General features: G+C 49.0%; 1 protein-coding gene across 2 annotated transcripts in view; it reads left to right on the top strand.

The window, feature by feature from the left end:
* Window positions 1-13,717, top strand: part of ZFHX3 (zinc finger homeobox 3) — a 233,856-nt gene that overhangs the window by 64,161 nt on the left and 155,978 nt on the right. For both annotated transcript variants that reach the window (XM_045818414.1, XM_045818415.1), the window contains one exon: window positions 10,575-13,336. In XM_045818414.1, the coding sequence (XP_045674370.1) occupies window positions 10,621-13,336 (2,716 nt within the window). In that variant the 5' untranslated portion in view covers window positions 10,575-10,620. The remainder of the gene's footprint in view (window positions 1-10,574; window positions 13,337-13,717) is intronic.

Below are 13,717 nucleotides of genomic sequence, written 5' to 3'. Positions count from 1 at the left end.
AAAAAGTGTTTAAATGAGATTAATTTCTTGCCTGCCACATCAACATTTAAAAAATAATAATAATACACACTTGATGAAGGTGCAGGAACGCTGACACTCATGTGCCCGTGCGAGCATTAGCCAGAAGGACTTCCCTGGAGGGCAGTTTGGTGTATGCCTGGGAGCCTGAAATATTCCTAGCTTTTGAACCAGCAATTTTATTGTCTCAAAAGCTAGGAATGTCATGAATAAGAGCCTAGGTTTTGCCCTGGCTGGCGTAGCTCAGTGGATTGAGTGCGGGCTGGGAACCAAAGTGTCCCAGGTTCTATTCCCAGCCAGGGTACATTCCTGGGTTGCAGGCCATAACCCCCAGCAACCGCACATTGATGTCTCTCTTTCTCTCCCTCTCTCTCTCTCTCTCTCTCTCTCTCTCTCTCTCTCTCTCTCTCTCTCTCTCTCTCTCTCTCTCCCCCCCTAAAAATAATAAATAAATAAAATCTTCAAAAAAAGTTATAAAAAAAAAAGAGCCTAGGTTTTAGAGTAGCAAGGAAGGCTTACCTGGTTGGAAAGGCTGACTTAGCTAGTATGTGACTTGTATAAGATATTTAACCCTCTAAGCCTCAACTTCCTCATCTGCAAAATGGACTGTTTGGAGGATCAAGTGAAACAATGCGTATTTGAAAATGCTTAGAAACACGCCTGGCCTGAGTAAGTGGGCAGTAATGGAACTGCTACTTATTTTTATTAGTTATTTTGTTAATTATATACACACAAAGATTTACAAGAGTTTATTATAGCTTTCACAGCAAAATATTAAGTGTTGCCTAAATCCACTAATAGAATTTAGTGAAATTAAGCTGTGTCCATAGGATGCAGTATTTATGCAGCTATCTGTTCTAACTTATGAAGAATATTTAATGCCATGGGGAAACTTTCCTGCTAAATTAAGTTAAAAGGGAAGTCCACATAAGGGGCAGTGTGGTCTGAAGTTGGCGAAGAACATCTGTGACCATAGATGTGCAGAGAGAGGAAAAAATCAAAATCAATCTACCTACCAGTGGCTCTCAGGCTGGTAGAATTATAGGTGATTTTTATTTTAGCTATTGAGTTTTTCTACATACCCAATTTTTTAAAAAAATAATTCATACTACTTTAGGAGAAACTATTCAAAATAAATTTAACATCATGAGATGCTGGATTGAAACTATAACAGGCCAGGGGGCACCTTTTCCCATCAGCTTGCTTTTGCTCTGCCACCCAATGTGGGGGGATTGGTGCTTTATGGTGATTAAATCCAGGTCAGGAGAAGACCATTCAGGCCAGTGATGGACAAAGTGATGATGCTGGCCTTCTGTTGTCAGTGTATGGCGGGAAAGCTCAGAGCGGAGGCTTCAGTAAGTACCTGGGTATTGGAATACAAGTACTGGAATACCTGGTTCAGTGTCCCCATACCCTTTTTGAGAACAAGGCAGAGCATAAGTAGTAGCTGAGTGGTTTTGCTTTTATTACTGTACCCACAGCTCTGGTCATTATGGAACTGTGGGTGTATCTACACAAATAGCAAAAAATTCTGCTCCCTTAAATATCAGCTCATCTCTTCCAACACCCACAGGCTGGGTTCCTAGACCTGGCTCTGCGTCTGATCTCACATTCCCTCCTTTTCCCCTTCATGACTCCACTGTAACCAGAATATTGCGGTGGTTGTGGGTTCCCTGCAGAATGGACTGAGCCAGCACTTTTCACTTCCAGGCTGATTTATGTTCACGCTGGAAAGAGCACAGATGCACTTATTAGCAAACACGCAGCCCAGGGCCTGACGATTCTCTGGGCCTTCCAGGCAGAGGACCTCCTGCAGCACGAGGGTCCTGCTCAAGCACGTGTGTGTTCCCTGACCTTGCCATAGTTACAGAATAATTCTTAGGGCTACTGGGAAATTGCTACCAAGCGGATGGAATCTCACCTATTTATGGTTTAACACTTATTGACTTGTATGCAGCAGCAGTACACAAATACAGTTACTGTACACAGCACAAGATGGCACTGGACATGGTTCTTCAGTGGATTCCTAGCTAAATAGATGAGGGCATTATTTCTCTGCCTCTTGAATGAGGTTTCTATTTATCTGAGAATCTGGGTTGCCTTTTTTTTTTTTTTTAAGGAGGTAGGGATGGTTTCTTCATTGTTGTGGATTTTTCTCTATAGTAGGTTTTAGTGCCGATTGAGCAATGCTCACCCTCTGTAGGTTGTCGGGTTCTTCTTTTCTGTGGTGGCTGCCCTCGTCCTTAATTTAGAACTGCTTTCACCAAGTTAGGGAAATCTGAGTCAGCATACGGATGTCTTGGGTCAAAGTCTTTCAGCATTGTGCTACTTGAAATTCTACTCAAGTTAGAATGGCCACTTGCCTTCTCCAGCTAGAGCGCCCCATCTAGAACCTCTTGGCTGAGGAATGAAGACGAGTTTTCTGTCCTTGCCTGTCTTTACCTCCCTCCTTTCGTGAAGCGGTGCCAGCTGTGAATTTCACGTGAAGGTAAGGGCATGGGAATCAGGGTGGGTTGGCTGTTCATATGCCTTTGGAGGTCCATTATGTAGAGTTTTTACACTGGACATTATCTTTTTCTTTTGATATAACTTCAGATGTATAGGAAAGTAGTAAGAGAACAAAGAATCCTCGTACTCTTTGGCTAGACCCCTCCCACACGGTAACATTTTTCATGTTTCTAGCTGTCTGTACACACACACACACACACACACACACACACAGTTTTTCCCCAGACAGTTTGAAAATTTGGGGTATCATGCCCCTTCACCTCTAATTATATCAATGTGGATTTCTTAAAAACAAAAACATTCTTCTATATAACCACACTACAGGTATCAAAATTAGGAAGTTAACATTAATAATACTACGATTGTACCATGTACAGACTGTATTCAGATTTTGCCTGTTGTCCTAGTGATGCCTGTCACAGGAAAAGAAAATCTCAAGTTGTGTTATGTTCCTTTGTTGCGTCTCTTCAGTGTCCTTTAATCTGGAACAGTCCTGCAGTCCGTCTTTCTGTGTTCCGTGACACCGACGTTTCTGAACAGCGTAGGGTGTTTCGTAGGCTGTTCTCGATTTGGATTTGTGTGATGTTCCCTCATGATTAGATTCAGGCCTTGCATTGTTGGCAGGAATGAAATATCAGGGAAGGGATGCTGTGTTCTTCTCAGTGTATCCTCTCAGGAGGCACATGATGTCTGTCTCAGTCTCCGTGATCTTAACTTTGGTCACATGGTTACGGTGGTGTCTGCCAGGTTTCTCTGCTGTAAAGTTATCGTTGTCCCTTCTGTAATTAGTATTTTGTGGGGAGATGCTTTGAGACTCCGTAAATACCCTGTTACTGCTCCTCAGACTTTCATTGGTCAGTGTTGGTATCCATTGGTCCTTTCCTAAATGGGTTTTACCATGGTGGTTACCAAGTGGTGATTTTCTAACTCCATAATTCCCTCTGCATTTGTTATTTGGATATTTTACCCTAAAAAGAACTTTTCCTTCCCTCACTTTAAAAAAAATGCATAAAAGTATGGGATTACGGATTTTTATTTCATGCATTGGGTTGTAATCCTTTATTGTCATTTTATTTTCTTGCTCAAACTGTCCCAGGTGCAGGCAGTGGGAGCCCCATTTAACTCATTCCTGTGTTCTTTCGACACCTTCTGATCATTCTCGGAGCACTTCCTTGTGCTTCAGCTCAGGAAGATGCCCCAGGCTCATCTTGCAGTCTGCCCGCCCCAGCCCAAGAACTGTCCATTTCTCCAAGGAGCCCTGGTGCCATTTAGTTCCAGAGGGCTACGCCAGGCACTTTTTTAACTCAGAGAAAAAGAAACAGAACGTGTTCAGGGATCATCATTTTTCTTCTCGAAGTGTTAATATTTCTCCCAATACCTGAATCTCCTTCGTAGTTTGACGAAGCACCCATTACATCCTGGGTGTGGGGGATACAGAGATGAATGAGACAGCGAACCTGCTCTCAGGCCGCTCATGGCCTTGTGGCAGAGATAGACCAGTCACCAGATAATTACGGCGGTGTGATAACCCCCAAATTGCAGTGTGTCGCCATGTGCCAAATTACTGTGGGGTCACAGAGGAGGAGGTTTAAAGCTGATTGAGTAACCAGGCTGATAACCCAGGAATGAAAAGCATCTTCCCCTCTTAGAGGGCGGAGAGTCTGCCGGACAGGGCTTTCTCCTGGCCACAGCCTGATCCCCCTTTTCATCCAGGAAAACAGGGATTGCAGTATTTCACCAGCATCAACATTCCGTTTGGGAACTTGCATGATCTTGAGAAAGATTTTTCCTAATACATTTCCCTCATTACTCCTAGTTAAACCCTGCAGCTAGGTAGAAGACAGGTAACTTAACCTCATGGTAGGTGGCAGGCAACGGAACTTCTGTCTTCTGCTCTCCGGAGCTGTTCATGGTCGGCCATCCTGACCACGCTCAGGTTTTCTGTCGGTACCCTTCTTAAGAGATTCCCCCAAGTGGAGTATAACGTCCTTCGTGCAGACAGAGGAAATGCAGGGGCTGCGGACCTAGTGAGTTTCTGCAGGACTTGCAGACAGAGGTCACATTCACGTTTTCGGCTGCCGTATCAGCTCTGGGCTTCCACCGAGTTTGAAGTAAAGTAACACTGCCAGGTATTTTTTGCATGAATTCCTGTTAATCCAAGTCTCTTCCATCCTCTGTTGATTTTACTGATCGCCTGAATGTAAATACAGGACTTCCTATTTATCCCTTCAAAATTTCATCTTGTTCATTTGAGCCTGTTGTTCCAACTTGTCAAGATCTTTTTTTCAAAGTCTTAATTCCACCATTTAGCATATTAGTTAGTCCTCTTAGCTTTATGTACTTTACAAATTGGTGTGTGTGCTTGGTCTTTTCCCTCGATTTGTAGATTTAAATGAAGGGAACCAGGGATAAGACAGAATTTTGAGGCATGTCGCTGGCACACTGATTCTTGAGTGGATATTTCTGGTATTGGCATTCACCAGCTATAACATTCCATTCCAGCAGCCTTTTTTTTTTTTTTTTTTTTAATCTGAAAGGCATTTTACCATCCTGGATACAAAGAAATGATAAACTTTGGAATACGTAATTAAAATCAAACAGTGTACTCTACTGCATTTCTCAGCTCATTGAATCTAAGTGAAGCTGTATTTCAATATATTTTACGTGGATTTTCTTAGTGAACCTACAAGTAATTCCTTGGGACTTTTTTCTTTCTAGATTCTATTCAGCAATTCTTTAATCTATTCTCAAACTATGAGGAACTTGCAATATATAATGTACAACATACCCTTTGAAATCTAATATCATTACTTTACCCAAAATGATATATACACCCACCACTCTTTCCCCTTCTCTTGCTTTATATTATTTCTGAATACTTTTCACCACTTAATGTTATATCTGTTTGTCATTCTCTCCCATATAAGAATAGAGGTTGTGACCTGTTTAGCGTTGATTCCCTAGTATCTGGCACATAGTAGGTACACAGTAACTATTGAATGAATGAATGTGTGAATGAATTAATACATTTTTTGATCTACAGCGTAAGTCCCCAGCATTTCTGGCACCAGGGACCGGTTTCACGGAAGACAGTTTTTCCATGGAAGGGGTGGCCAGGTTCCTGACAGGCCACGGGCCAGTAACAGTCCACAGCGCAGGGGTGGGAGACCTCTGATCTGTGGTGTCTGGAATCTGCCCTTTTTTCCTTCAAAGAGGGGCCTGTCATACAGTTTGTTGCAACAGCTTCTCCCACCCCGTTGACCCCATCTCTCCTGTGTGAAGATATCCAAGTAAGGAAAGGAAGTCCATTTTGAACTCTCCTCTCCTCACCACTATCAAGCAAAAAGTGTGTTGTACGAATTGGCAGTGTTCTTTTTTGTAGCAATTCTGGTATCTCTTAGAACAGTCCCTGGGTACATAAAGACTAAATGTGAATGCCAGATGTAAGGACATTCTGGAGTTCTCTGAGCAATAGACATTAAAGGAAAACATGGTAGAGTGGCTAAGAACACAGACTCTACAGCCAGACTATGGTTTTGCTATTCAGACTGCATAACTTGGGCAGCCTCAGTTTTCCTATCTTTAAAATGGGCATAAAAATAGCATTGACCTTACTGAGTGCTTATGAGCATCAGGGTGGTGCTGTCCCCACAGGCCTCAACGTGATGCCTCACTCACGAAGGGATGTCTCCTCTTAGGATGGTTTTAGTTTCAAAAAGCTCTGGGAAACAGAGGCACTATCGCCTCACCCCCCAGCAATTACCATTGTAAAAATGCTGATATAAATCTCATGCATTTCCATACGCAGACCTGTGTCTACTTTGTTCACTTAGCATCCTGGGTGATCGTTTTCTTACTCCCTGAAATGGTTTCTTTAAAAACAAAATGATACTTTATAACACCCTTTGGAACTCTGTGCACTGTAATTTATTTAGAGAGTCCCTTGTTTTGCCAGATTATTATTTTTTTTTTTCTGTTGAGTAGTCTTATCTCTCTATGGTTATCTTGGGTCGTTTCCTAGAATGGGGGGCTTGCTGAATTACAGGGCATGTGCATTTTTTGAGGCTTTCGGAACCTATGCCAAGTCGCCCACAGGAAGGCGGTAGCAGCTGACAGCCCTCCGGCAGGACAGGGAGCAGAGGGCAGCGGCATCGCCCGCCGCAAGTTCGCTCCTCTCTGGCGATGTTGTGTGGGCTCTTCACGGGCAACAGTTTCTCGCCGGCTCGGTTCTCTCTTTGTTTTTCTTTTCGTCCCCTTTGTTTCCTTTCTTGGTTTTCTGCCAAACAGCCTCTTGTGAAAGGACCGCCTAATTAACCCTGTGCTAATTAACAATTTAAGATTGCACAGTGCGACTGTTCATGTTTAATTCTCCAGGAGCTAGAGCGACAGCGGGAGCCCCCTCCCCTTCCCAACGACTACAGCCCCCGCCCCCCAGCTTCCCTGTAACTGTTGCATTGAGCTCAGTCCTGCCTCCTTACAGGGATGTGATAAAACTGTCACGTCACATCATCTCAGTTGAAAAGAGGGACATGGATGACTTTGTTAATGGGGGACCTTGGAGTAACCTGGTGGTATTTTATCATTTTAAGCAATGTTTGAAAAATAAAGAGTGATATTTGCGAAGATACAGGGAGCTTTACAGATAGGTTCCAAGGAACAGGAAGAGGAGCAAGGGTTGGGAGTTCTTGATGAAGCTGAAACTTTTCTGTACAAGATTCCTTCCCAAAGGGCAGATTTAGCACGAAGCAGAGAGGGTACGGCACCCTAGATCACTCCTGTCTTCTCCCTTTAATTTTACAGGAGAGATGTGCTCTGCAGAAAAAGTAACTGAATTCTCTATGCCGCACCACCCCCCCAATGTTGAGTACAGTATTGGTGGTCATGAGTAGAACGCATCCATGTTGAAGGGAATTTGGGGGTGTAAGTGGCTGAAGAGGAGCAGGCTGCGGGAAGGGCTGAGGGCTTGTGAAGCGTGAGCTGACCCCGGCGAGTGAAGGGTGAGGAGGGGGCCCAGGGCCGGGGGTGGAGGGTGCTGGGGCCTGAACAGAGCTGCTGGTGGGGCCGTGAGAGCGTGGGGACCCGCCAGGTTCCCAGGCTGCCCTCTGTAACTGAAGATCATTGATTTTACGGGAAACCGTGTTTACAGACAGAGTGCTGATCGACCTGCCGAGTTGACTTCTGCCTCCTTAAGTAAGAACTACCTTTTTCTTATTGACTGGCTGATAAACAGCGTGAGAAGGACGGCCGGCCCGGTGGGAGAGTGGTGGACGGCCTGAGGTCCTTGAGCTGAAGGGCCGGGCCATTTAAGAGATTTTTCATCTCTGTGCTCTGACCCCCTCTGGTCCATCCCCATCCCCGCACCTCCTAGGGACTGCCGAAAGAGTCCAAGACCGACCCTGCGCGGTCACCTAGCAGTACAGGTACACAGCACGGACGATTTGGCAGTCGGGTGAAAATGTTGCGTAGCTGAGTGTGTCTCAGACTTGAATGATGTGCCTCCTCTGAGGGTCATGTAAAAATGCAGATTTTGATCTGGGGCAGGGCTGAGAGTCTGCGTTTCTCACAGGCTCCCTGGTGAAGATAATACCACTGGCCCCTGACCCACGCTTTGCTTAGCAAGGCTGTGAGAGGTCCTGCCTGTCCTGGCCAGCATACATCTAGAGGAAGCCCAGAGCAGGCAGCTTAGACCCTAAGGTGGGATCCTTCTTTCCCACCCATGTGAGCTTTTAGCCCCTGTGACTAAGTAGTCTTCCACGTGTCCCCTCTCATGGGGCTAGTGTCACCACCCATGGGGTCATGTGTCGTTCAGGGGTGGTCACAGTGTCATTCTTTCTTGACACCATTTGCTTGGAAACAGTAAACAAAGTTAGGTGAGTTTTCAAAAGTCCCAACCCCTTAAGTGAGTGATTTGTGGGGGAGGAGGAGGAAGAAGAAAACAGCAAGAAAAGCCCACCAATTAATTGGTAAACGCTTGCAGGTTTCTCTGGCCCAGCCCCGGCTGGAGAGGAGATTGGCTTTGCTGTCGATACACAAGTCCCTGGTGAAGCATCAAAGCTGTTCTCCTTTATCAATCGTGGCCTCCCCTTCCCGCATGTTCCTGTAACTTACCAAGCATTTATGACATTGATTTTACAATCGGGCTGTTAACCCTCCCGCCCCTTCAGGCCTGCCAACCTTTTTGGCCTGAGCTGTCAATCAGGCGCATCCTTAAGAAGAGCCACCCTGGCTTCTCACCTGTGTGCCAGCTAAGCCTCGTGAGGAAGTCCCACAGCATTTGCTGTTTGGTTTGGTTTAGTGTAGCCGTCGTTGTTTAAAATCAATGTGTCTTTTCTCAGACATACAGAACTTTGTCATAATGGAGTTTGAGGTTATAAACTGAGAGGTGGAGTGTGTGTGTGTGTGTGTGTGTGTGTGTGTGTGTGTGTGTGTGTTAAACAAAACCTGACACATTCTTCCAAAAAGTTATTCCTCCTAAGATTTCTGGTAAACCTGCCTTCCCCATCTTTTCCCGAGGGGGAGCTGTTGGCTCACTGTGCAGTCAAGAATCAAGAAATGAGAAGAGAATGGGAAGATGGGGGTTGAGGAGGAGGGAGACCAAACCCAGCCAAAACCTCCATCCGCTGTGTATGAATGAGGTGGTGGGTGGAGAAGCAGCCAAGTGTTCTCCAGGAAGGAGGCGCTGGGGAGGAGGGCTGCCTGGGATTTGCAGGCTGGGATGGGGGCCGTGTGAGGCGTGCGAGGCTCTCAGTTCCCTGTAGGAGCAGCGTGGGGATGGGAGAAGTGCCCCTGTGATGTTGTTGCCACAGGAGCAGAGCAGCGGTGGGTGATCTGATGCCTCCCTCTCCAGGGACTCGAGGTCTCAGAGGGCAGATTCAGCTCAGTGGCACTTTGGAGTCGGAAACGGAAGTGCCCCAGGGCTGAAGGACAGCTGCTTGGGTAGGAACTAATAACTAGGAGGCAGGTGTGGGATGGGTTGGCTGAGGCCAGCTGCCGTCTCTGTTTGCTGCGAAGGTCCTTGACAGCCAGCAGTACCCAGCCAGGGCTGACGGGGCTCCATGCAGACAGGGCGTCAGCGACACTGCAGGAGGGGGAGTCAGCCCTCGGAGAGTCTGGGAGGTTCTTCCCAGAAATGTCAGGCTTGTGTTTCGCACCTACATGTTTTTAGTCTGAAGCCAGCTGAGTCACAAGCAGGGGTGTCCTACTGCTTGTGGGGAGGAGACGGGAGTTCGGAGATCTGCCTTCTCTGTTTCACAGTGTTTGGGGTGGCGTGGGGCCTATTTTAAGATTTTTGCCCCTCAGTTTTACTGCTTGTAAAATGGGGCGATGCGTCCCAGACCCTGAGAGGATGAAAGCCCCTGGGGGGGCTTTGTGGAGCGTGTGGGGCCTGCACATGTGCCCTCTGAGCGGTGCAGCCCTCAGTCACTTTTCTTTGAACTTCTCAGACCAGAAACATGGTCAGTAAAGGCAAGAGCAGCAACTTCACCTCTGCATCAGTTAGCACAGGTTTACCATTCTGGGGGTGCAAAACCTCCCTCCTCCGTCTGTCCCTCCCTGGTGTTCCCCTGACCCACAGACAGCTGGGGCAGCCGAGGGTGACGTTGTGTTGTCTGTATTTATGAGGTAGAGCCACCCTGCGTGTCCTTGGTGGGGCCTGGTGAGGCGATGCGGTCCATCTCCTCCTCTGGGGCTGTCGCCCAGCCCAATGCTAACAGTGTGCTTGCAAAGAACGGAAATTCCATCTGGTCTCCTGGGGTAGAGCAGCTGACAATCTGAAGACCAAGAGGGAATCTCCTGATGCCCCTGCCCTGTGCTCCCTTCTCCTGTCACAGACCCTGGCCCTGATGCCTGGGGTGCCACCTGCCCTCTGTGTGTTGGACAGCATGGGGCGATCGCCAGGGGGGCCCCGCTGCCCCTGCGGTCTCTGTTGTGGGTGTGGAAGCCTGTTAGAGTGCTCCATGCGGGACCTTAGCCTCGGCCCTCCTAACCTCTTTCCTTTCTCTCTCTCTTCCCCCTCTCTCCCTCCTCTCCCCCTTGCCTCCGCTCTTCAGGTCCGATCCGTACTGGGTGCAATGAAAGCTCCACGCAGGCCTTACCATGGAAGGCTGTGACTCGCCTGTCGTCTCGGGGAAGGACAATGGGTGCGGTATCCCTCAGCACCAGCAATGGACTGAACTCAACAGCACCCACCTCCCCGACAAACCCAGTAGCATGGAGCAGTCCACAAGCGAGAACCATGGGCCCCTGGACAGCCTGAGGGCCCCCTTCAATGAGCGCCTCGCGGAGAGCACCGCCCCGGCCGGCCCCACCGCCGAGCCCGCCGGCAAGGAGGTCAGCTGCAACGAATGCTCGGCCTCCTTCGCCAGCTTACAGACCTATATGGAGCACCACTGCCCCAGTGCGCGCCCCCCACTGCCCCTGAGGGAGGAGAGCGGGAGCGACACCAGTGAGGAGGGGGACGAGGAGAGTGATGTGGAGAACCTGGCTGGGGAGATAGTCTACCAGCCGGACGGCTCGGCGTACATTGTCGAGAGCCTGAGCCAGCTGACCCAAAGCGGGGGCGCCTGTGGCAGTGGCAGTGGGCCTCTCCCTTCGCTCTTTCTGAACTCCCTCCCCGGTGCGGGGGGCAAACAAGGGGACCCTTCTTGTGCTGCACCAGTCTACCCACAGATCATCAACACTTTCCACATAGCCTCATCCTTCGGGAAATGGTTTGAGGGCCCAGACCAGGCTTTCCCGAATACCTCAGCCCTGACGGGGCTCAGCCCTGTCCTGCACAGCTTCCGCGTTTTTGACGTGAGACACAAAAGCAACAAGGATTACCTGAACAGCGACGGCTCGGCCAAAAGCTCCTGCGTATCCAAAGATGTTCCCAACAATGTGGACCTGTCCAAATTCGATGGCTTTGTGCTCTACGGCAAGAGGAAGCCCATCCTGATGTGTTTCTTGTGCAAACTCTCCTTCGGGTACGTCCGTTCCTTCGTGACCCACGCGGTGCACGACCATCGAATGACCCTGAGTGAAGACGAGCGGAAGATTCTTAGCAATAAGAACATCTCCGCTATCATCCAAGGGATTGGCAAAGACAAGGAACCCCTTGTAAGTTTTCTGGAACCAAAAAACAAAAACTTTCAGCACCCTTTAGTTTCCACAGCTAACCTCATAGGTCCCGGACACAGTTTTTATGGTAAATTTAGTGGCATTCGAATGGAAGGGGAGGAGGCTCTCCCAGCTGGCTCTGCAGCTGGCCCCGAGCAGCCCCAGGCTGGTCTCTTGACCCCCAGCACCCTCTTGAACCTTGGCGGGCTCACGAGCTCGGTCCTGAAGACCCCCATTACCTCAGTCCCCCTGGGGCCTCTGGCCTCCAGTCCTACCAAATCCTCAGAGGGCAAGGACTCTGGGGCAGCAGAAGGAGAGAAGCAAGAAGTGGGTGATCCAGATTGCTTCTCCGAGAAAGCAGAGCCAGCCGAGGAGGAGGTGGAAGAGGAGGAGGAAGAGGAGGAAGAGGCGGAGGAGGAGGAAGAAGAGGAAGAGGAGGAAGAAGAGGAGGAGGAAGACGAGGGTTGCAAAGGACTCTTTCCAAGCGAGTTGGACGACGAACTGGAGGACAGGCCCCACGAGGAGTCTGGGGCCGCGGCAGGTAGTAGCAGCAAAAAGGACCTTGCTCTCTCAAACCAAAGTATTTCTAACTCCCCCTTAATGCCTAATGTGCTCCAGACACTGTCGAGGGGCGCAGCTTCTACTAGTTCTAATTCTGCTTCTTCCTTTGTTGTCTTTGATGGTGCGAACAGGAGGAATCGTTTAAGCTTTAACAGTGAGGGCGTCAGGGCCAATGTGGCAGAGGGCGGCAGGAGGCTGGACTTTGCTGACGAAAGTGCCAATAAAGACAATGCCACAGCACCAGAACCAAATGAAAGCACAGAGGGTGACGATGGGGGCTTTGTCCCCCATCACCAGCACACTGGCTCCCTCTGCGAGCTTGGGGTTGGGGAGTGCCCCTCGGGGAGCGGCGTGGAGTGCCCAAAATGTGACACGGTCCTGGGCTCCTCCCGCTCGCTGGGCGGCCACATGACCATGATGCATTCTCGTAACTCGTGTAAGACACTCAAGTGCCCCAAGTGCAATTGGCACTATAAGTACCAGCAGACACTGGAGGCACACATGAAGGAGAAGCACCCGGAGCCGGGGGGCTCCTGTGTCTATTGCAAAAGCGGGCAGCCCCACCCTCGGTTGGCACGAGGGGAGAGCTACACGTGTGGTTACAAGCCTTTCCGCTGTGAGGTGTGTAACTACTCCACGACTACCAAAGGCAACCTCAGTATTCATATGCAGTCTGACAAGCATCTCAACAACATGCAGAATCTGCAGAACGGAGCGGGGGAGCAGGTCTTCAGCCACACGGCCGGGGCGGCGGCCGCAGCAGCTGCGGCAGCGGCCGCGGCAGCCAATATCAGCAGCTCCTGCGGGGCCCCCTCGCCCACAAAACCAAAAACCAAACCCACCTGGAGGTGTGAGGTGTGTGATTATGAGACCAACGTGGCGAGGAACCTCCGCATCCACATGACCAGCGAGAAGCACATGCATAACATGATGCTCTTGCAGCAGAACATGACCCAGATTCAACACAACCGCCACCTGGGCCTCGGCAGCCTGCCCTCGCCCGCCGAGGCCGAGCTTTATCAGTACTACCTGGCCCAGAACATGAACCTGCCCAACCTGAAGATGGACAACGCCGCCTCGGACGCCCAGTTCATGATGAGTGGATTCCAGCTGGATCCCTCCGGGCCCGTGGCCGCCATGACGCCTGCTCTAGGTGAGGCTGACTCCGTGTTTGTTTGTTGTACGATGTGACGTGAACTGGGGGAAAATTGAAAATAAGCTGAGGTCATGTGGAGTTGGTTGATTTTTTTTTTCTTCTCTGTTGTATAAGCTCAAGTGCCTAACTATCCATAATTTTTCACAAGAATCCCTTGAACGCAGTGTGCATGTGGAAGAGTGCATGCCTTCGGAGAGGCGTGCTCACCCTGCAGTTCCGCAGGCCGGGATTAAAATTTAAGTGTTTCCTCTGGTTTTTGGCTTCTGGTCAACCTTCCTTTCTGTTCCCATTCTTTCTTTCTCTGTCTCTTTCTCAATTTGAAAAATCACCACAATTATCCAAAACTTTTGGATTTCATTAAATATTTATTGGAACTTA

Source organism: Phyllostomus hastatus, unplaced genomic scaffold (assembly GCF_019186645.2).
Source record: "Phyllostomus hastatus isolate PE091 unplaced genomic scaffold, TTU_PhHast_1.1 phas_scaffold_345, whole genome shotgun sequence".
NCBI classification, from domain to species: Eukaryota; Metazoa; Chordata; class Mammalia; order Chiroptera; family Phyllostomidae; genus Phyllostomus; species Phyllostomus hastatus.
The sequence above is the reverse complement of the archived record's forward strand: the minus strand, read 5'-3'. Positions and strand labels throughout refer to the sequence as shown.